The sequence below is a fragment of the Heloderma suspectum genome, chromosome 4 (assembly GCF_057233095.1).
Source record: "Heloderma suspectum isolate Gila_16-S chromosome 4, 16-S_ref, whole genome shotgun sequence".
Taxonomy (NCBI): domain Eukaryota; kingdom Metazoa; phylum Chordata; class Lepidosauria; order Squamata; family Helodermatidae; genus Heloderma; species Heloderma suspectum.
The window spans coordinates 18907318-18931413 of NC_139461.1; the positions used below are offsets into that span (position 1 = coordinate 18907318).

Consider the following 24096-nt stretch of genomic DNA (forward strand, 5'->3'; position numbering starts at 1 on the left):
GGTGAAGTAGACACTTCTAGGAATCCCACACCAAGTTTTAATTTTGCCAAAGTGTATTAATTCTGGCTTCCGTCCTCTTGTTCATGCTGATGGATGTGTGATTGCATAATAGCAAAGAATCCAAAGCTGCCTTTTAAATCAGGGTCCATGTGTATGACCCAGCATAAATGCATCTGAGTCTGTGTTATGTCAGATGGAATTCCTGAATCTGTATGCCAAATAGATGCCAAATAACCGTGAAGCAGATTTGTCTACCTAAATTCCCCACCACCAACACCATCCCTTTTCTCCCCTGTAGTTCCCTCTTCCCTCTCTGGGTGGGGTGGGATGGGATGGAGGGAAGGGTAGGCAAGCATTCTGTGTATAACCAGGAAGGGGGCTCTGAGCTTTTTAAGTGCCCATCAAGCAAACTTCTTTGTTTAATACTGACTTGTCTTGATAAGTCCTGTTCAGAGTTTGTTCTCATGAAGTTCCAAGATGTCAAGGAGTGAATGGCATTTTCACTCTAACTCTGAAGTAAAATATTAAGGTGCTCTTTCAGATACTATCCTGCTAACATACTTGTTGTAACTTGAGTATTCCTACTTCAAATGCACACAAACATTAATGCTTGTACCTTCCTCCCTTGTCCTCTGCTCTTCTTCTCTAAAGACAAAACTTGCTTCAACCCCCTCTTCAATTTTGAAGACATGCAGGAAATCACACAGCATTTTGCAGTCTGCCATGTGGATGCCCCTGGGCAGCAGGATGGAGCAGCCCCTTTTCCAGCTGGGTAAGAAGATTCTGCAAACTTCATTTTTTAAAAATCTGTGTGCCTTTGTTTCCCCACCCCATCCCTTCCCCAGCTATTCAAGGTGGATTCCAACCATCAAGTTAACAATAATAAAAGCTGAAATGCAAAATATGAATCCTAGTTTAAAAGAGCAAAAGCAATTTACCATTAGTAGCCTATGAAAATAAAAACCTTTTCACATAGTACTGAAAACCCCCAAGGTCAGCACCCTGCATATTTTGGGAGGGTATATTTCAGGTCCCCATAAAAAAAGGCTCTGCTACAGAGAAGTCCCTATCCCCAGTAGCCACCTGCCTAAATTCTGAAGGTGGGAGGTACATTTAGACCAGGGCTGGGCACCATGAGACTCCCTGGTACTGGACCGCTGAAATTTGTGGTAGCGGCAAAAATATTTGGCCATTTGGTGGCAGTCTGCCATAGAGGGGTAAGCTGGACAAATTTAGTTTGAAAACAGATTTCAGCAGTGCAGCAGTGGCAGGAGCGCAGCTCGCAGGCCGAGCCACCCGCACTCACCTGGGTGGCCTCATTGAGCTCCACGATCGCCATTTGGGGGGGCAGGGATGGCGATCATGAAAATGTGCATATTTGCATATATGCAAAATAGGACCATGACTGGCCCATATACACAAGATTACAGGCAAGCAAATGCCTGTAATCTTGTGTATATGGGTGATTCATGGCCCCATTTTGTGTTTCGCCAGATTCCCAAGCAGAATCGGGCACCCACACTATCTCTTCTTGCTCCCAGAGATTCTCATACAGATTAATCTTTCCCTGCTGCCACTAGCAGCGAGGGAAGAGCAGTCTCTTATCGGGATCCCGACATTATTAAATCCATTTCATCTGTGTTTCACAGATTGTTTGATGTCTTTCATTCCGTTGTCCACTCTTTGATGGAATCAGATTTTTCTCAATTTCCCAAACTTGTGTTTGCATTGGAAGTACACGCTTGCAGAAATGTGCACTTCTGAAAGGGCGCATTTGCCATTTGTGCAAATATCCTAAAATGTATGTTTTCAAGCTTTAGCCTATGGAGGGAAATGCACACTTTTATATTTTCTGTATTTTTGTACAACTACATTTGCATACAATTCCAGAAAGTAAAAAACCAATTCACAACTCAGCAGAATCTGTGCAACATGGAAAAAGCAAGTCCATTGAGGAATCCATGGGTTGGATTCATAGAAATCCAACGTCATTTGAATCCATTGAATCCGGTGGACTCTTATGTGCAGGCGTTTGTGCTCAGGTGTGCATCCCCTAAGCCAGCAACACGTGCTTCCCTCAGGACCAAAATGATTGTGCACCCTTGCTGTAGATGAGCCTCACTTCTACAAACTGGGAATGATTCACATGATAAACGAATTGAGCTACCTTTTCCTGACATTTTTTTTTTTTTGCTTCTGAAGAAGTATTATCTTGTAAGTTATAGTCCCAGTATGGATGTATGGGCATAGTTTGTTTTCCATCAGTGGCAATCAAAATGAGGTTAGATGACTTCTGGCTCTTGTGTTGTCTGTTTAGGAGTAGCATCCAAAACCAAAGCTTGGCTAAATTATTCCTCTTCCATTATTTTTATAGATACATGTACCCTTCCATGGATCAACTGGCTGAAATGCTGCCTGGAATTCTAAAACAGTTTGGGTGAGTAAAGGTGTTCACCTGTAGTGGAGTCACTTAGGACAGCCTTTGCTAACCTCGTGCCTTCCAGGTATCTTGGACTATGCCTCCCAGCACTACTGACTGTTAGCCATGCTAATTCATTTTGGACTTCTTCTCCCAAATTGGCAGCTGGTTGGAGAAGGCTGACTTAAGATTTTCAGTGTAGATTTAAGCTGTTTTCCCATTGCACAGCAATATCCCAAGACTGCCTGAAGAGGTTTAACACCTGATGAACACTGTCACCCTTGCTTCTTGTTGAATTCTCTCAAGCTTATTTGAAGTGACCCTGGAATCCATTGTGTAGTGGGCCCTTTCATTATAGACTGGTTCTACAAGGATCCCAGATCATTTCAGTTGCAGGGAAGTCACTGTGCAACAGGAAAAATCTGGTTGTCTCAAACTGATGGGGGCTGACGTGTTAACAATAAATAAGAGACAACATAGTGACTTCAGATATCTTTCCTTCTTTTTTAAAGTGAGACTATCTGCTTAAAAAAACAAATTATGTATGTTAGAGGTTATGGTGACTTGGTTTTAGCCTAGCTTATTATCCCTTAAGAATTGAAAAATAAATGGGCATTTAGTGCCCCACATCTCTCTCTCTAGTTCCTGCAGCAAATGCTAAGCAAGCCAAATATAAGTCCACCAATTTCACATGAGGGTATTCGGAAGCATAAAATGAACTGCTTAGCCTGCTAGTCATCTATTTAAGACAGGCATGTCTAGAACATGTGGTCACTTTTTTCAAAACCTGGTCCTCATGCTGTCTGTGGTGGTTTGCACCCTGCCTGTTTTGGGGGGGTTGTTGGTGGTAGGGTGGTAGCAGGGCTGATGCAGTCTGTTGAAAGTGGAGTGTTGCCTTGACCTAACTCATTCCACTGTAGTCTGATGTGACATGGAGCCTCTACTGGGTACAGAGTTATATGAAATAGGAGGTGTCAAGAAGTGTGGTGATGTTGAACCTGTTGGAGATCCGAATTTGATTTTGTATACCATTTTACAAAAATAATGTATTTGTTCATAACTGCCTTTTATAGATTGAAAAGTGTGATTGGAATGGGAACTGGAGCTGGTGCCTACATCTTAACCAGATTCGCCGTAAGTTTTTGTTTGTTTGTTTTGGCCAGGGGTAGGAGCTTTCCTAAAGTCTCAGAGTTGCTGCTCATTGACTGTAGAACCATATGTAACATGTTTTCTACAGTCTCTGGCATGGTGAATGCCAACTAGCTAGTGTATGGCTTGTTCTAAAAATCAAAGCCCATAACTTCCTTACTATTTTTTTTATATATTAGGACCTGTATAGCAAAAACACAGGATGCAAATGCTTTACAATCTTGTATCCTGGTCACAGTGTGGACCATTGTTCATGTTTTGTTTTGTGTTGCAGTATTCTCCATACCGAGAATACTGTTTTGAGTAGTACGAGTCCAGGATTAGTTTGTCCTACGGATTTACATGAAATCCACTTTTTTCCACTGGAACACAGTGGCTGAAGACTACTCTGAAATTACCTTCACAAAGACAAATTTCATTTTCCACGGGCATTCAGAAATGAAGATATTAGAGTGTTCTGTGTCCTTCCCCAAACCATTTAAGACCTCCTCCTCCTAAAAACAAAGTCTTCCATGTTATCCTTGCTTCTCCAACACAATCTGGCTGCTTGTTCACACGACTCTTCAATCCTCAGCTTAACTATCCTGATATGGTGGAAGGACTCGTTCTTATCAATGTCAACCCATGTGCCGAAGGATGGATGGACTGGGCAGCAACCAAGGTAAATATTGCATTCGTTGAAAGTTTTAAAATGTTTAAACACATATAAATGCCCATTGTTGAAGGAAAAGCTTGGACAGTTTTGGTACCCACACCCAAGCATCATATCTCTGAACCCAGTACAAACTTCTAGCATGCACCCACTCCTCTCAGTCCCTTCTGTTTTGAAAAATTGGAGGATTGATTGTTGCCCTGTTTTGCTTTTTTTAGTTTGTGTAAGCTCCTTGAATTTGCTAACAGCTGCCTGATGATCAGGATATTAGTTATGTACAACCAACAAATGCACTTTAGACACTTACCAGGCTCTGGGATCTAGCGTCAGATCTTCTATGCACTTTGGGAACAAGGAGCCCTTCTTGTTTACTGTCACATGTTTTGGGGGCACTTGTAAATCGCATCAGCAGCACTGGCTCCTAGTATCCTTGGGTTGTTATAGTGCTTGTCAGCTACCATGTCCTGTTGGTTCCATGTACGTGTGTGTGTGCGCGTGCGCGCACACACAGGAAACGCTTCAGGATCTAAGGAGTTCTGAGATGTTTAGTTCTTGAGGTAGCATGGTAATAGGCTGGCACACTTCTCTCCATCTCCCAAACTCTCCTAGACTTTCCTGTATGTGTGTGATTCTGTGCACTGTCCCTGTTTTAGAAGAGGACTTGGGCCAGATGTTTCATGCTGAGAATGTTTGTGCTATTCTGTCATTGCTTCTGACTAGCTCCACCAACTCTCACAAGATCTGGGTACATAAATAGATACATATAGGGAAATAGGTTTGCATAAATATCCTCAAACATGATCTGCAACTTATCCTCATTTTTTTTCTTCATGATAATTGGCCAATGCCTTGTCAAAAAAACAGGGTTATAGTGCTCTTTGAGGATGGTTCCTCATAACTCAGAAGGCAGAGGTGGCCTGCATGGAGTAACAAATTGACTCCACGTGGAATATTGTGTCTTCCCAGTGGTACCAAATCACTAACACAACTAAACTACTTTGCTGGCTGGTGAATTCTGGGAGTTGTAGGACTGTTTAAACATGCATAGGATTGCATCCTGAATTACTTAAAATCTGAAATGCCGTTGTTAAACTGGTGTTAGTTTTTGTTAAATTCTGGAGCTTGTAGAAATTCTCAGCAAAATATTTTGTCTTTAAAGTTTATTGATCCTTTTGTACTGGCAATATTGGAGCCATAGGAACATGCAAATGCAGCTACTTAAAGGGCTACACATCTAATGAATGAGGTATTAGACTATTCAGTGCTTAAAGGAAAGATCTTTACAGCATGCCATAATTGGGTATATGTTGTGAGTGCATGGGTGGACATTGTACTGTGTTTTGTGAGTTTGATTGGGTATATACTTGACCACTGGAGCCTGGGAGACCATGTAAAGTATTTGAAGTCCTAATATGCATTTTTCTGAACTCTCTAGATTTCTGGGTGGGCTCACGCCTTACCAGATATGGTCATCTCACACCTTTTTAGCAAGGTAAGTGTGTTTTATAACACTGAAATTACAACTTTAAGGTTCAGCTTTCCCTCTAATTGACACCTTACTCAAATGGGGAAAAGGTGGTAGTAGCTGATATGTAACTATAGTTTGCCATGCATGGATTCTAAGACTTAAGCAGCATTTACTTTTTGCTAGGGTTTATTATTTTGTTCAGTTGGACTGAATAGTTCTTCCCTCACTTCATGAAAACTTCTGCTTTTAAGTAGTGGCTGGCTCTCACTTGCCTGTTGCTTCTGTTGGGTTCTCACATGAGTTTTTAAGAACACTGCATCAAACTGGGAAGACTTAGAAATCAGGCTGTTTGAATAACTGAAGAGTAGGCATACTGGCTGTGTTGCAGGAAATATAGCTTGAAAAATCATTAAAATATTTAGTTGCATAGCATGACATGTGCACTGTGCCTTTCTGAAACAGATTTTTGTGTTGTATATTTCTCTGTCGAGTATAGAATAGCTGTATGTATGGAGGTGTAAGGAAGGATTTCTACTCTTGAAACGCTACATGGTATATGTAGCTTGGCTGATTATTAATGCATTGGGGAGTATTGGTATTGAAGTGGATCTTTAGATTAGGAAACAGCATGCTAGCTATAAACAAAAGCCAGTATTTCTGTTTAGAATATAAGAGGAGTTGTGCTAGATCAGACCAAGGTCCATCTAATCCAGCATTGTGTTCACATAGTGGCCAACAAGCTGCCCACAGGAAACCCACAAACAGGACATGAGTACAAGAGCACTCTCCTGCCCATGTTCCCCAGCAACTGGTGGACATAGGCATACTGCCTCTGATACTGGAGGGAGCAGATAGCCATGAGGACTAGTAGCCATTGATAGCCTTATCCTCCATGAATTTGTTCAATCCCTTTTTAAAGCCATCCAAATCGGTGGCCACTACATCTCATGTAAGTGAACTCGATAGTTTAACTATGCGCTGTGTGAGGTCCTTCCTTTTACCTGTTCTGAATCTTCCACCAATCAGCTTCATTGGATGACCCCACTGGGTTCTAGTATTATGAGAGAGGAAGAAAAATGTCTCCCTATCCATTTTGTCCATTTGTTGCCAGATGTTATGCCCCTTCTGGTCTGTTAATGATATTTATTGAGAATTTTTCTTAAATTTAGGAAGAGATTCACAATACCCAGGATTTGATCCATACTTACCGCCAGCATATCATCCATGATATGAATCAAAACAATCTGCATCTCTTTGTCAACTCCTACAACAGGTAATCTACTATCGGGGCCTCCAGTGCTCTGTGATCATTTGAAGGGAACGAGTAACAGAACCTCCAACTGCCTCGGAGATCTTCTGACCAGGGATGGGCAACTTACTGCCCTCCAGTTGTTGTTGGACTGCACTCCCATCATCCCTCACCATCGGCCATGCTCGCTAGGGCTGATGCAGTTGCAGTCTAAACTTCGGTTTGTGTATGTATGCATATATAATCAGTTCAAATGACTAAAAATGTTGGAAGAACTGATTGTTAAAGGTTTAAACCTGCGTTCTGAATTACAGTGCAGCTTCAAGTTTGGGAGGGCCCTTGGTCAAGACACCCTCAGTGCCTTCCCTCCCACAGTGAATCCACAGACTTACCAGCATTATTGCTAGCTGCTCCTCCTTTTTATCCCCCTCATTACTACCACCTGCTTGCTTGTCAGGCAGGGAACCAATGAGCAAGTAGGCAGTGGCATCTGCTGCTCCTCCTTCACACCACCACCATTGTCTGGGCCACGGCAGAATGCGGGTGAACAAGCAGGCTGCAATGGGGAATAGGAGGAGCATGTCCAGGGGGTTCCTGTCAGTAGGCCCCCTACTGGGGTCTGGGCCCTCAGCAGGTGCCCAACCATGCCAACACTTGACACTGTTTTATGTTTGGCCTTCTAGATTTTGCAGTTGGGTTTCCAGTTGACAGCTACCCTCAAAATGTAGAACCTTGTTTCAGCCCCTTGAAAGGAGAATTGTGGGGAGAAGCGGGGGGGGGGGGAGCTAAGAAACTTTAGGATTTAAGATGATACATGTGGAGACCTTGTGTGCCTTGTTTTGCATGTGCTTTTCAAACACTGACCATGTCTCATCTTCGAAGGCTCAAACATTGCTGAAACATAGAGGTTAAAAGTGACACACCTCCATGTTCCACAGATCTGCCTTAGAGATTCCATGTTGCCTCCAAGTTGCATCTTGCCAACTCTGAATCACAATGACCTCTTCCTCCTTTTTAAGGAAAGAGTGGGTAATAGTTGCACAAAAGGCCCTGTGTTTAATTTTCTCCTCCTTGTTTTTCAGCCGAAGAGATCTAGACATTGAGCGTCCAGTGCCTGGAACAAATGTTGTTACTCTACAGTAAGTATTGTCATCATCCATTTTAACTCTGTGGGTTCAGGAAGGGGAAGAATGAATCTTCTGAGGTTCACTTTCTGTGAACAGTAAAAATACTGGTAGGCAATGAACATGTTATAATGCACTGGTTTGATGCAAGCTTTTTTGGTCCACTTGGGGGTGGCTTGTACAAGCAATGGTAGTCACAGCTTAACACCATCTACAATACATGTTAAATATAGAATCATAGAATAGTAGGGTTGGAAGGAGGCTATTTGACCACTGAGTCCAACCCCCTGCTCAGTGCAGGCATCTAAGTCAAAGCATCCCTGACAGATGGCTGTCTAGCTTCATCTTGAATGCATCCAGCATGGGAGAGCCCACCACCTCCCTAGGTAGTTGATTCCATTGTTGTATTGCTCTAACAGTCAGGAAGTTTTTCCTGATGTTCAGCCAGAAACATATGAGTCCAGTGAGTCATATATGCGAGTCCAGTGTAAGCATTGTACAGTGTAAGAACGTCCAATAGTAGGCACATGTGAGCTCATCACTTCAGTGTTATGGAAAGTTTCTGAAAGTAGAACTAATAAATGTGAGCTGTGGAATAAGAAATGTTATGTCTTGAAGTACTTAGGTTCCTAGAGGGGTCCTGCACTGAGAATCTTTTATTCTCATTAGTTTTCTAGAGCTGAATCCTTGGAATAGCAACTGGGGCACTGTTTGCAGGTCAAAAAGTTAAAGCTCCAGTGGAACATGTGCACTTGCAAATCCCACATTTGCTTCTAAAAACTGCATTTGTGCAGGTAAAACTAGTATGTCCGAACTGGCCTTTAAATCTCAGGAATTGTCCTTTTTTAGCCATTGGAGCTGAGAGTGGCAGTAGATCTCAATGGGCAGGGCCAAGGGGCCAGTGTTCTACATGATAAACAGACATGTCAGGCATAATTAGAGCATCTGACTGTCTGCCCTGTCCTCCTTCTGGTATCCTAGCAAGCTCCTCCCCACCCGCCATCTGAACTACTTCCTCTGCAGCTTTTAAAGTGTTAACTTAAACAGTAAATGTGAGGAAGTGGTCCATTAACGGTGCACCAAGTTGCTCTTTAATCTCATTTAGGAAGAAGGTGATGTAGGCAAGTCTTAAGTCTCTTGACCTTTTGATGGCTCAACAGACTGAAGCTTACAGGACTTAGAAAAATGAGAGGTAACTGGCTTATTCTTGAGCTGTCCCAGTTACTGAGGCACACAGCAATGTGTGTCGTGACTTGTCATAGTTTGACACCTTGGTTATCAAGTTGTGCAAAAACATGATCTTAAAACCTTATTCTCTTGGTTGTAAAAAGACAAATAACTAGAGTATATCTTTTTTTAAAAAAAAAACAAAACCTTGAAGCAAAATAGAATCCTAGCTTACGACAGCTATCATGATGCTCTTGGACAGAATCAGACCCACAAGCCTGCTTGTCAGAATGGCAAAATGTGGACAGTGTCTCCCCACTGCCCCTCCTCCCAGACATAAGGCAGTTTGGGATAGAGAGTTCTGCTCAGGTTCCTGATAATGCTGGGCCTTAATGCTGGTGCGTTTAGCCAACATGGCAGTCACAAACCTTCCCCCTTCTTTGATTTACATATAAGAGAGTTTTCCTCCACTTGTCCCCACTCTAATAGTGCACATGTCCTCTCTCCCTGCTTGTTGCTAATGGGGCTGAATTTTTGAGCTTTGCTACTGCAAAGTAACTTATACTGACAGAAGTCCAGATCCAGAGAGGCAGAGAACCAAGGGATGCAGAAGCTATATGTTGGCTTCTGCATCCCTTTTAGCAGAATGATAGGAAATTCAGGGGAGATTAAAGGAGGTGCTTCTTCACAGAGTACATAGCTGAACTATAGAATTTGCTACCTCATTATCTAGTGATGGCCACCAGCCTGGATGGTACTAAAAGGGAATTAGAAAGATTCTTGGAGGATATCAGTGGTTTCTAGTCATGATGTTATGTATTACCTCTAGTGTCAAGCAGTATGCCTCTATATACCAGTTGGTGGGGAGCATTAGTGGGAGGGTGCTATTGCATCCATGTCCTCCACATGGGATTTGTGTAGGCATCTGGTTGGCCACTCTGAAAACAGAATGCCAGTCCAGGTAAGCCTTTGGTGTGGTCCAGCTTGGTTCTTCTTACATTCTTAAATAGCTTTGTGTAATGCCTCTTAGTGACAGTTAACCCACTAACATGCATCCTTTTGGGATGTTATTCTTAGATGCTGTATGATTCTTCAGTAATTGGTTCATGATTCCTAAAAATACTTGTACCTTTTGAGATGGCATCATACCTGAATCAACCTAGATATAACCTAGTTCCCTGCAAGGCAAGTTTTATCAACCAATATTCAGTAATATAGCATCATCTAAACCAGGGGTGGGCAGAAAGTAGATCTCCAGATACTTGGACCTCAACTGCATCATTCCTGACCATTGGCCATGCTGGCAGGGGATTTTGGAAGTTGGTCCCAAGATCTAGAGATCTACTTTCTGCCTACCTCTGATGTAACACTAACATTGTATCCAATGTTAGTCTAAGTTAAGTCCCAATCATTTCAATGGGTCTATTTGAACATTGGATACAACCCAATAGTATATTACAGATCAAAAGCCATCCAAATGTGCCTATACAGAGGTGCCTGTAAAGCAGCTATAGCTTAGTAAAGGAATTCTATTGGCTCAGACCCAGTAAGGAGGCAGTTCAGCTTCTCAGCAACACTACAAGTTTAGTGTTAGGTTGCTCAACTGACAGCCTAAAACTTTCTGTGATGACAGTTCTAGCCACTTCCTTAAAGGCATGAAGCCATTAAGAGTTAATTATAGAAATGACTGCTACTTCACTTATTTCTTTTCAGATGCCCTTCACTGTTGGTGGTTGGAGACAGCTCTCCTGCAGTTGATGCTGTGGTATGTACAGATAAACTTGTAGTTTCGTGCTTGTCACTCATGTGACTCCAACAATACTGACATCAGCCCTGTGAGACAGCCCATAATTCAATGCTGCAGATGGGAAAACAAGATCTATGTGATGGCAACTGGTATACTGGATCAAGGTCAAAATGCCACTAGCTACCAGATGGCTAGAGTGAGGCTGATCACCTTCAGAGGGTTGGGGGCCATATTGCCCAGCTCCCAGAATTGGGAGCAACAAGGGAACAAGGGGCACTGGGAGTGCATGCCTCGTTTCCCAGGAGAATCACTGTGGTAGCATGGCAGCAATGAGACAAAACGGCCTTGGTGGGCCACATGTGGCACACGGGCTGTGTGATGTCCACCCCTGGGCTAGAGGCTAAGGGATTAAGTACACTCATTATTGCGACAATCTCATCTTCAGCTGTGGGGAAGGGCAGATGTACAGTTCTTGCCCCAGGCACTTCCAACATCCTCTTCTCCCCCTCCCCACTTTTTAATCCTTATAACCTTATGTACTACATTAGACGAAGAGATAGTCAGCCTCACCCACTGAGCTCCATAGTGGAGTGGGTATCTGAGCCTGGGTCTCCCTAGTCCTTGTCTTGACACTCTACCACTACATCATACTTCCTCGTGGATGTATGCCTTGGGAAGAAACCTCCATGTCTGAAAAAAGGGCCATGTGATACAGCTCACAGGAATGCGAGAGGACAGATCGTGCAGTAACCAGTATTGGAAAAGACTGCCCAAAATGAGAGTTCCCAACTATTAAAGTTTGGAGAGGGATAACAGGCAGCATGTCTGAATTTGTTTGTAAGGAGGTAGATCTTAGGAACCAACTGCACATGATGCCAGTAGTGTAATTTGAAGTGGGGGGCGGCGGTGAAATAGGAGGTGCAGGGCATGTGAATCAGGACCATAGCAGAGGGAAGAAAGTTAACACTTTTCCTCCCATTTCACAGTTCCAACAAAAATCATCCATCCAGCTGCTCTTTTTCTTTGAGAGGGAAGCTCGTAGTCTCTAGTGTGGGTTTCCCACCCAAACCAAATAGCACAGGGCAGGGGAGGGAGGATTTCAATGGGAGTTCAGTGGGGAGGGGAGGGGTTAAACCCCCACACACACCACAGTCCCTAAAACCTACTATATCTGGGTTTTTAAAATAAAAAGTTACAAGTGATGCATAGCATGTAGTTTCGCTCTTAGTTCCGTTGTTCGCAGGCTTAATCTAGCTGTGGAAGCCTCCTGAAATTTACGCCAATTATTCATTGTTTGAAGATGAGAGGGGATGGCTTTGAGGACCTTGTCCTCTGAGAGCTGTTGAAATGAAAGCTACAGGACATTGTATGCAAGACGTTTTGCTATTGAACATAGAGGGAAAGCTCACCCCTTTCTCCCTGTTCCCTTTCCAAACAGGTTGACTGCAATGCTAAACTCGACCCAACGAAGACAACGCTCTTGAAGGTAATAAACATAAGCACTGTGTCCAAAAGCAGAGTTCTTCAGCTTTTATAAAGATCTAAGCCTTTTGCTGAAAGTGTTTGGAGTATCTGAACTTAGTGGCAAGGGACTTCCTCGGGCACAGAATATACTGGATCATTGCTGTAAAAGCACTGCGGAGCATGGAGAAAGACACAGAGGTGTGAAGGCCATAGGTTGTGGAGCTGGTCCTTCTTTCTCCGCTATATTCCAAGCGGCTGGCCCATATTCCTCATCATGCATTAGGACTCCAAGCATTTTTAGAGGTCAAAAGGTAATGCTACCAGTACTGCATTTAGAAACTCATTCCATAAAGGAGTTTTAATCCTGCCAAGGGTTAGTTTCAGAAGGTCAGATAACAAAGGGCAACAGTTCATCTCCTCCCACCTTTGCCCCCTATCTGATGAGAAGACACATCTGTACCAAGCCTAATATGGGACAACTCTATTGTTGGCTTTGGCTGGGGGTTCTTCCAATATTTGACAGTGCCCTGTACACTGCCTTGCTATTTTGTGGCTCATACCACTTATTCTAGAGCTTCTGCCTTTAAAAGTTCTAATTAATCTAGTTAATCAGAAAGTCTGAAATGAGCAATGGTCTTCTGCAGGCCCAAGCCTGCTCTTCTGCTCCTATTCAGAATGCATAAGCTCATTAGTTTACCTAAATATATACAGGATCTTCCTTTTTATTCACAAGCAAACCACCTTTCACCAGAGTTAGCAACTCCCTAAGAGAGAGAAACACACTTGTGGTAACAAACTGGCAAATGGTGGTGTTTGCCAGACACTTTGCTCTTCGGTTTACTGAAGAAAATAAGTATTCTGTTTCAGTATTAAAACTTTTGCAATGATACATGTGTAACTAAATGAAATAAGAAAGGGTCATAACCTGAATTTAAAGGCAATAGTCATGTTGTCATGGCTACCTTCAATAATGTAATTCCTCAGTTTGAGGGATTGTGTTAAGGAGAAAAACTGAAATATTCCACAAGCAGGGAATGCCCAGGTCAACCTTGACAACCTATAATTTTTAGATTATACTTTTTTCATTTTTTTCTTCATCATCCAGAAATCCAACTAGATGCTGTTAGCGTGACTGAATGCGCAATACAGAACTTGAGTATTACATGCAGTGTGTAAAGATCCGTACAAAAGTATCTTAAGAACAAAAGTTCCTAAGATACTTTTGTATGTATGCAAGAATGGGAGTGGATAGCCAGTGCCTGCAGCATAGGGGGGGATTAAAAGCCCCGAACAATTCATTTTCTTAAAAAGCTAGGCAGAGCGGTTCTATGCTGTAGTTGAGCCAGGGCTTGCGAGCACGCTGCCACTGTGCTGGTGGAACAGTCACCATGTCCAGTGTATGCCCAGTACGTATCCAGTGTGGGATACACAGCTGAAAGAAACACTAAAAGGCACTGCAAAAACTCCCAGTATGTCATAGAGTAGTCATAGAATAGTAGGGTTGGAAGGGGCCTACAAGACCCTTGCAGGCCCCAAGGTCCTTGGCAACACCACCGCTGCCCAGTAATCCCTGGACATGGCAAACAATGCTCACACACTATCCAGAAATGGGAGGGAGCCACCCTACTCCGACTGATGTGGGTATGTGGCCGCAACAAAATATGCATGCTTGAAGCCAGAGCAGGAGAGCCCCATGCAATACACCCTAACACCTAAGCCTTCCTCAAAGTGGTGCCCTCCAGATGTTTTAGGCTACAACTCCCATCATCTCTGACCATTGCCCATGCTGGCTGTGGCTGATGGAAGTTGTCGTCTAAAACATGTTGAGGGCACCCTGTTGGAGAAGGCTGATCTAAGTTATAGTCTTGCTGTGTGGGGCTTGTATACTGGTGGTGTGCCATGATGGGGTGCTGAGTTGCACCATATCCTATGTACTGTCATGATGGCATGTGTGGGGGCAGCTATTTAATCCCCCCTCCCCGGGTTGAAGTCAGTGGGAGGGAAATTCTCGGTGTACACAGTCTGGGGTCTGTGTATAGTTCCAACGCCAACAGAAATGTGGTTATGGACTGAAGGAGTGTACGACACTGCATAAGCCCTCGGCTGTTCCGCCAGTATATTGCAGCAGTATATGTAGCATATCGCTGTTGGATCAGGGCTTCTGCTAAATCCTACAGCACATCAGCTGGTGTAACTCAAGTTTGCTCCCTTAGGGTGCAATCCTATGCATCTTTAGACAGAAATAAGTTCTGCAACTCTCAGAATTCTGGGAGTTGTAGGACTTATTTCTGTCTAAGCATTCATAGGGCTGCACTCTAAATCTGTCTCTTCTGGTTGCGCATGCATTCTGGCTGCTACTGGGAAAAGACTGGCGCACACACAGCTTCCTTGCAGTGACTGTTCTTGAATCCACAATGGGGTTATTTATTTCAAATGATGGCTATCTTGCACATTCAGCATAGTTGGACTTCCTACAATATAGGTAAACTCTAATCCAGCCACTTCTTACTGTCTAGGTGAAATCTATTTCCAAAATAGTTAAAACGTTCAGACAAAACCAGCTAAAGCAGAAATAGTCTATTACGCAGGGTTAAGCAGTGGTATACAGAGTTTGCTTCTGGCCAAGGTGAATGACATGTTCCTTCTGAGCCAACTGCTGCCTTGAGCAGGGCAATTGCATGCATGAGCATCTGACCTAGTTTCTGTGGCCATTGCACACAGCTAAGCCTTGGCGCCCTTGTTAGAAAAAAAGAGTGTGCATCTAGTTCTTGATGAGGAGTAAGTTTATTGGTCACATCATTCAGGAGATGGCACTCCCCCTGCCCCCTCCCTGAGGTTACGGATTAATGTTAAATCCCTGTGCTGTCCTGGAAGCCTAACATGCTTGTAACTAATCCACAAGAGGACAGTGGGATATCTGTACCAGAATGAAATGCTATTTTAATTGTAAAGATCATATATATATATATAGAGAGAGAGAGAGAGAGTCAAGTCTGCCTCTTTCCAATTCATTTTTGCAAAAAGTTCTGGGTATGGGCTATTGAATTTTCACTTCTTCTGTTCTTTGTCCTTACATCAGGGGTGGGTAACTTGTGGCCCTCCAGTTGTTGTTGGACTTCAAGTCCTATCATCCCTCACCATTGGCTATGCTGGCAGTTGCAGTCCAATAACATCTGGAGGGCCACAAGTTGCCCACTCCTGCTCTACATCTTCCCAAGTGGTATCTTGGGACACATGGCTTTGCATGAGGGTTATCCCAAAGGAGAAACATGTTGCCCCCAAATCAATCCACAAATCATGCTTTTCTTATTAAAAAACCCACTTTCACACATCTCAAGACTCAAAGATATTATGGCACCATGGTTTCTGTTTATTTCCTGTGCTGAAGCTCCTCAGACTTCTGATCAAATCTCAACCAACAAGAGTTGCCTATATTTTTCTGCACATACATAGACACACAAAATAACATACACTAGCACATGCTCATTTGATATGCTGTATAAATTGTATTTTTACTTTTTCCTTAGATACTAAGCTCCTACTTAAGCCATTTTACTGTAAATGTTCCATAAACTTATTGGTTATAGACTAAGAATTATATTTAGGGAATTACTTTCTTTCTTTAGTGATCTTTATTATGTGTGTTCTTCTTTTTGTTGCCTTTATTTTGTTAATTTATTTCAAAATAAAATTTTGTGGAGGGAAAGTATCTACTCCTGAGGTGTACAAGTAGATGCTAAACTTCTATGTAACAAAATAGGGAGTATTTATTAAGTAGCCATTAAATATAAAAGGACCCCCTCAGTTAAAAAAACAACAACAATCTTTTTTTCCCCAGATGGCTGATTGTGGTGGTCTTCCTCAGGTTTCTCAGGTAAGATTTGACTCCCTGGGGGACTCCAGTTAGTTCATCGGGGGGGGGGGGGGGGGGACATAGAATTCACTTTGTACAAGTAACTGAAGTCTAGTATTGATGGGTTGAACTTGGATATTATAGCCTGCAGTGGTGAGCTTCTTAGAACCCCTGCTACAGGATGCCAGCCTTTGTTTCCATCCCTTTCCTAAAATGCTCTCATGGTAGCCCCTTTTCCTCTCCTCCCCCCTCCGCCCCCAAAATCAGCTTAGTTGCAATGCAGTTCTCTCTGGGATGGTGCTGCATACATCACAGCTTGCATTGTGATGTGTGGCAGCTTGCTTGATAATAGATCTTGTTCACTGGGGTTTTAGACAGCTTTTTTAGGATAACATTTGTGCCCAGCCTATCAGAGCTGACAGACCAGGGTAGCATTTGCCATAGATCACTGTTGCTGCACTGGCATGTTGTCATCTTCTCTGGGATAGGGTAAGAACTGATATTAATGAGCTGTGCTGTTAATGGTATGCAGATGGGGGAAGGCCCTGTGTGGGAAGCTAGTCTCTCTATTGGTTGAGGCCTTCTAGCCTTGCACAAAAACAGTGGTGTTTAACACCGCCCTCATTCCAATCCAGTAAGTGCATGCACATTGATATCAATCTTCTGGGCATCTCCTGGCTGCTATGTCTGCATGTTGTATTCTCCTGTTCCTCAAGAATTTCGGAGGGGCATATATGGGCTTATCCCCTGTCCCCTGGCATGCAGATAAGTGACACAGGCTGAGCAGGGGGGGGCAGAAGGTTTCAGCCATAGCATCTTGAGGGATCAGCTGTCAAGTGCTGCTGATGTTTCAGGCCTCCCAGCCCTTAGGCCGGGGTGGAGAACCATATTTGGTCCGTGGGCCGATTGCCTCCCATGGAACTGGGTGAGGTTGGTGGGTGGTCCTCTGGGGGACGTCATCAGGCAGTGCTCCTCTGCTTGGTGCTTCAGCCAGAAAGGCAGCTTCACTTGTCCTCCTTGTGGGAAAGGTGAAGCAGGAGTACAGTGCACTTGGCTGGTGCCTGCAGGAGCTGGCTGAGCCACGACCTCAGGAATACAGCCAGCTCCGGCATCTCCCCTCCCCCTGCAAGTGCTAGGGGAGGACTACACCCAGCACTTTGGCTGGAACCAGCTTCCCCCGGACCCTAAAAGCCGGCACGCAGTGAAGCAGCTGAGTCTTCGCCTTCCCCCATTGGGGAGGACACACGGCAGGTGAAGCGCATGGCGCTTAGACTGATTTACCATTCAGTCAAAGACGTTACCAATGGCGTTTTCCAGCTCCAGGCCATTTGTGGTACCCTGGGGCTACTGAGGCGGCTAGTATTGCTGCCCAAATGGAGTCCACGATGGTCTTCCACCGACAATTTGCCATGTGCAAATATTTTAAAAAGTTGTGCCTTTTCTTTACAGCCCGCAAAACTTGCTGAAGCTTTCAAATACTTTATCCAGGGAATGGGATACAGTGAGTATAAGTCTGAAATAATCTTCTTTAAGTTGCCATACTGAATTGCACGTAAAGGCAATTTGAGTTATTTAAAGCTTATTTAACCCATGAATTGCCGAAATCTACCGGGAGCGAGCAAGGGCACTGTCTCTGCCACGCTCTTTGCTTCTGCTTTCAATTAACAACCTACAATCGCCTTGTTTGTAGGTTCATGACATCCGAAGCCAGGCACTCCAGATGGTTCAGAGATTAACAACCCAGAGTTAACCTAACAAGAAACCATGGGTTTATTTATGTATTTATTTCTTGTTATTTACAATATTTGTATACCGTTCCATTTCTAAAACAGATTTCGGAGCAGTGAACACAAAAGATAAAACAGTAAAAGAATAAAAAGGTTCAAACACCACCTTAAAATCATGCTTTTAAAAAAATATATTTTTATTTATTTTATCTTTATAAATGAAATAAACAATACCAAAATTACCAACAACCTGATCAATACTACAATTTCCCAACAATACAATATTCTGATGAGGACACCACAATAACAAAAAGAGAAAGGGGGGGGGGAGGAAAAGGGAGGAGGAAAAGAAGTGAAGAAAAAAGAAGATTCTTTCCCCTTCCCTCCCCCTCTCCCTCTCCCTCCCCTTTAACAAATTAAGTTTAAACTCTAATACCCCTCGGCCTCCGATGCCATTCTATTTTAAAAACTAGATAACCTTAACAATCTTACAATTTAATAAACAACCTTACATTTCAATATCATATCATCAATCTTATATCAAAGAAACAGGTCTACAGTTCATTCCCAGTAGCCAATTATTATTATTATTATTATTATTATTATTATTATTATTAGAAGAAGAAATATAGTGTTATATAATAAACTTAAAATAAACCTTCAACAATCAGTAATATATTTTATATATAAATGCACGTACACAATTACCCTCAAACGATAAATTTAAATACAGCATACCATATCTATTTTGAAATAAAAAATATAAAGAAAAGCAAGAAAAAAAGGAAGATTAAAGAATAAACGAATATATGTATAATCATTTATCTTCTGACCTAGCCTGAATCATGTAGACTAAACACAAGCAGTTAACAAAGCTTGTTTAAAGATTCCAGTTCATGGGGTTGTAACAGAATTCTCATGCATTTTTATGTTCAGCCATGCCTCTGCCATTTCATGATTTAGAAACTTCTTCATCTGACCTTCAGACACAATACAAAGTGTAGCAGGATATTTTAAGTAATATTGTAAGTGCATTTGTTTTGCCATATTTTTTGCTTTGATAAATTGCCTTCTTTTATTCGCCACCTCTTTGATGTAGACTGGAAATAACATAACTTTATCTTGTTAAAAATCATGCTTTTTAAAATCATGTTTAACCCCTAAGCATCCCAGAGTGTCTGGGTTCAGACGTCATGTTAACAACCTTACAAATGGGAGGGTCCTAGATTGTTAATTGAAAGCTTGCTTGGGTTGTTGTAACATAAGTCGGGGGCGGGGGTGTCTCATTGGCTGAAATTGCAAAAGATGCCTTAAGTTGCTTTGTCTTAGATTTCTTATTGGGATGTGAAATGCTCAAGAATGAGTATACCACTGTACCCTATTAATAGTGAGCTGGTGTGAGGAGAGGACATCTGTCCTTTTGGATTCCCAGTAGACTCTGGTGAAGAGATGGAAGGTCCTGGATTATCCAAGATGTTTGGAAACCACAGTTGTAGGGCATGCAAAATAGTTCTTGGATTGTAGCAAAATATTAGCCCCCTTCATGACTTACTTAAGGGAAGGAGCATTGTTCAAAGGAGCAGTGGGGTCACACATTTAGCCATTCCCCTGACGTTGCACAGCTCCCAACTGCACCATCTCTTTGTTCGTGTGGTTGTCTAAGGCAGGGAAGGATTCACCTGTAGACCTCTGTGCACAGAGATTTTGTCCAATTCTGGAACCCTGATAGTGCAGGGATGGTTTCTTTCTCCCCACACCCTTCTAGATAATTTCCTTGATTGTGAATACTTCCATACCTGTAAATCTGTCTCATATGTTGCATTCTGTGGTCGCTGATCTACATAACTAACATTTTTAAAAAGCCTCCTGCCTTGTGTTTTTTCTTTGCAGTGCCTTCTGCAAGCATGACCAGACTAATGAGATCCCGCACAGCATCTGGTTCCAGCGTCACATCCCTTGAAGGGGGCAGGAGCAGATCCCACACTGGTGAAGGATCCCGAAGCAGATCCCACACTGGCGAGGGGGCCAGGAGCAGGTCCCATACTGGTGATGGTGCCCGGAATCGTGCTCAGACAGACACCCGCATTGAGCTCACTCCTAACTCTGCAAACAACACAGAACAGTCAAGCCCCAAGTCGATGGAGGTTTCCTGTTAAATTAAAGGGGCTTGAATTGGAATCAAGACATAACAGCCAACCACTCTGTATCACAATATTTAAACTAAAGTGTGTTTTTTAACACATGGTTCTGTCCCCCTACCCAGAGTTGAACAGGGACCAATAAAGCAGACATCTTAATTGCTTTGTTCCCCTAACAGATGTTGCTGCTATTCTTTCCTCCAACTAATTCTAGATTGCTTTAAGACATGTTCAGTGGTAAAGCTAACAGCAGTTATAAGCACCAAGACTGAAATCTAAACTGCCTCGGGTCTTGCTCAGAAACAAGGTCTTTGAGGCAGATATTCCACCTCCTGTTCTTATCTGACACTTTTAAAAAAGCAAAGAACTTGCCTAGTTTGACTTTAAGGTTTTGTATTGGGAAAAGCAATGCACAATGGGAGGCTTTTTAGAAAAAGCTGCCATCTCTGGTCGAAGCGGGAGTTACTCAAATCTGTATATACTAATCGATGTATCTGGCCTTGTGAGTAGTGTTCAAGGCCTGTTTTCCTACATCGATATGTAATTAAGACAGGGAACTTGATGCAACTTTCAGGCAAACAAAATGTTTGTTTCATGTTACCTGACACTTAGTTGCAATTTTTCCCCTCTTAGAACTTAAATTGCTTAACTTAGTAAGGGTGAGGTTCAAAAGCCTGTCAAAAGCATGCTGGCATTCGGTCTTTGGTTTTGCAGTTCAAAGGATATCTGGAGATGGCAAAGCTAGTTGGCCCTAGTTGTACTAAGGGTAGTTTTGCATGGCAGTTGGATGCCCGAAGGCTTCCCTGCTGGCAAGCTTTTTCCTGATCTCTGCTTACTTGAGGCTTTTGGGCAGTCATAGCAAACATTGGGTTCTCCAATCAGTCCATCAGTAAATTGTCTTAGAAGTGGGGACATTTGAATAATGGTTATAAAGTATTCTATATAGGCAACTGCCATAGTCCTCAGGCTCTAAAAACTGAGGACTGACGCTGGACAAAGTGTATACCACAATGTTTATGAGGGAGAGAGATGCAAGACTGTAATGGAGATTTATTTTGATGACTGTAAATATAGAGAGATGTATTGATTCTGCAACTTAAAGCTATTCACTTGATGTCTGCAGAGCTGTATTTTGGGAAGCTACAGCGAACCCAACAGATTTCCAGCGTAGATGGGAATTTTAGTTTTTACAGATTTATCTTTCCACTGGCTTTTCTATCTATTTGCTGCATCACCATTCTTAATATAGCTAATGAATTTTGGATATCAAGCATTTAAAGCATCAAGCATCTCTACACCTGAATATATCAGGTAGTTCAAGAGGACTGATCTCTAGTGTAGTTTAATCACCTATTTTTAAAATGACAACTTCAGAGTTTCCTAGGTGGTTTGTAAGGAGGAACAGCAGACTGTAATTGAGAGGCTAAACTCATCTATTTGGAGAAAGTTTATTAATGAATTATTTGTATTTATTTCAAAAAGAAAATAAATTTGTAACTTTGCAGTGGTTGGTATCTGTTCTGTGTCCGGAGCACAATCGTGGGATAAGGATTATTTTTTATTAAGAATGGGTTTAACTCTTCCACTTCAGTTGACCCACCACAACTGATAGAATCCATACAAAGATAGCCTAATCAGAGGCTGAAAATGCACCTTCCTACTCAAGAGCAGTGAAGAGTTTAAGCCCCTGCAAATAAGAACCAAGACATCATGGACCAGTAGGACTTCTGCATCTCTTGCCTGTTGTTCCAGTTGATTGTTAGACTGTTCCTGGCCAGTGAGAGATTAGATGGGCACTGTGCCAGGGTAGGAGACTGTCCCTGCTTTCATTTTCCTGTCCTGGACTTCTACACTCCATTCCCCTGCCCTCTATTAAATCCTGCCACTTTCCCCCAGTACAGCTCAACCCTTGTGGGGAGGAGACAGGGAATTAGGATGGGTAATTTCTGTTTCATATATTTTAACATAAGCAAAATCTGCCAAAAGATCAGACTCATTTGCCTGCTGTCAGAGCCTCTAGGGAAGGAGGGGTGTGTGAAGAATTTGGATCCTACCCCAGGTGTAGATAGGACAAGTTTCAGTGCTGGCTTCAACCCAGGAGGTAGTGGCCAGGTGTGGTGCACAGTTACCCAATGGTTACCTAGTGCCATTGTTTTTGTAGCCCAAATTATCAAGGGGTTGGCAAACCTTTTCTTAAGTGGAAAATCTAAAGCAGCCTTCCCCAACTCAGACCCTTCCAAATATTTTGGACTACAACTCGCATCATCCATGACCATTGGCAATGCTGGCTTGGCCTGATGGGAGTTGTAGCCCAGAACATTTACCATTGGATCCAGATTTAGTTGTACTTAGCTCATTGATTTCAATGGGTCTTTTTAAAGTTGGGTATGCCAGAAGTCCCATTGATTTCAATGGGCCTACTCTATGTATGGCTAAGTTTGGCTCCAACCCCTGGAGGGCAACATGTTGGAGCAGGGTGGTCTAAAGCATTTTGCATGGGGGGGTGTTAAAAGAGGGTTGCAAAACCATGGGGGGGAGTTGTAGCTCAGTGGTAGGGCACCTGCTTTGCAAGCAGAAGGTCCCTGGCTCAAGCCCCTGGCTTCAGGTAGGGCTAGGAAGAACCCTGCCTGAAACCTGGAAGAGCTGCTGCCAGTCAGTGTTGACAATACTGGGTTTGATGGACCACTGGTCTGACTCGGTATAAGGCAGAGAAGGTGGAGCTTCTCCCCCCCCCTCCAATTATGCCAGAAGACCAGGTCAGCCAAGGAGATGGATCTGCAGTGGTTTTGGAAGAGAGAAGTAGAAATGGTTATTTCACGCAACACATCTTGATGGAATTCATTGCCATACGATGCAGTGATGGCCACCAGTGCTGATGACGCGTATTTCTAAAAGCCACATTCAGACAGGTATCCTCTCTATGGTGACTGAATTCCCACATGTGGAGTCAGTCTGCCACTGAATGCCGATGTTGGCCACATACAATGAGGGCCAGTGGTTGCCTTGGGGTCCTGCGTGTGATCTTCCCCTGAAGCATCTGGCTGGCTGCTACTGAAAAACAGGGTGCTGAATTAGATGAGCCTGCAGCCTGATGCGACAGAGCTTTTAATGCTCTTATGACTCCATTCTGATCCAGCAAAGCTTTGGTTTACTCTGGACGGTTATATCCAGTCCCTGAAAGATAAATCCCGCCCTCAGCTCTATTGTAGTGGTGGTTAAATTATGTATATAGGGCAGTGATTTCCAGATTCAGCTGGGATATGTTAGGCATGCTGCGAAAGGGGGCTGAAGGATGCCCTAAACAGCCTTTCCCCAACCTGGTGCTCTGCAGATGTTTGGGACTTCAACTCCCATCAGCCCCAACCAGCATAGCTAATGGTCGGGTGGTGGGAATTCTAGTTTTAAGACATCTGGGCAGCACCACATTGGGGAAGGCCACATGGTAACTTCATCCTAAAGAGGATGTCAAGGCCACGTTGATTCCCTGACAGCTAGCATAAAGAATCCTAGAAACATTCCCCTATCCCAGAAAGTATGGTCCCCTCTGACTGGTCAAACGGGAAGGTGGGTGGCCTGGCATCTTTGCAACTGCCAAACTTTTGGGGGATTGGGGTGCTAGTGAAATAAGTTTGGGGGAACATGGGAAGCTGCCATGCTGGCCAGGGATTATGGGAGCTGTGGTCCAACACATCTGAGGGCCCCAGGTTGAGGAAGGCTAGCTGACATTTGAGAGGGGTCACTCCCAGATCCGCCTAGAGATACCAGGGATTGAACCTGGGACCTTTTGTAAGCAAAGCATGTGTTTTGTCATTCAGCAACAGCCCTTCCCCTTCATGCCCAGCCACCCCAACTCCCATCAGCCCCAGATAGCTTGACCAGGGATCATGGGAGTTGTAGTCCAACATCTGGAGGTCTACATGTTCCCTACCACTATCTTAC

General features: G+C 43.3%; 1 protein-coding gene across 16 annotated transcripts in view; it reads left to right on the plus strand.

Annotated features, from left to right (window-relative positions):
- Window positions 1-21670, plus strand: part of NDRG1 (N-myc downstream regulated 1) — a 109197-nt gene extending 87527 nt beyond the window's left edge. For all 16 annotated transcript variants that reach the window (XM_084848777.1, XM_084848781.1, XM_084848778.1 and 13 more), the window contains 12 exons: window positions 652-772; window positions 2375-2437; window positions 3493-3553; window positions 4143-4229; window positions 5656-5712; window positions 6858-6961; window positions 8020-8076; window positions 10942-10993; window positions 12414-12461; window positions 16278-16313; window positions 17742-17793; window positions 19910-21670. In XM_084848777.1, the coding sequence (XP_084704903.1) occupies window positions 652-772; window positions 2375-2437; window positions 3493-3553; window positions 4143-4229; window positions 5656-5712; window positions 6858-6961; window positions 8020-8076; window positions 10942-10993; window positions 12414-12461; window positions 16278-16313; window positions 17742-17793; window positions 19910-20175 (1004 nt within the window). In that variant the 3' untranslated portion in view covers window positions 20176-21670. The remainder of the gene's footprint in view (window positions 1-651; window positions 773-2374; window positions 2438-3492; window positions 3554-4142; window positions 4230-5655; window positions 5713-6857; window positions 6962-8019; window positions 8077-10941; window positions 10994-12413; window positions 12462-16277; window positions 16314-17741; window positions 17794-19909) is intronic.
- The last annotated feature ends 2426 nt before the right edge of the window (window positions 21671-24096 follow it).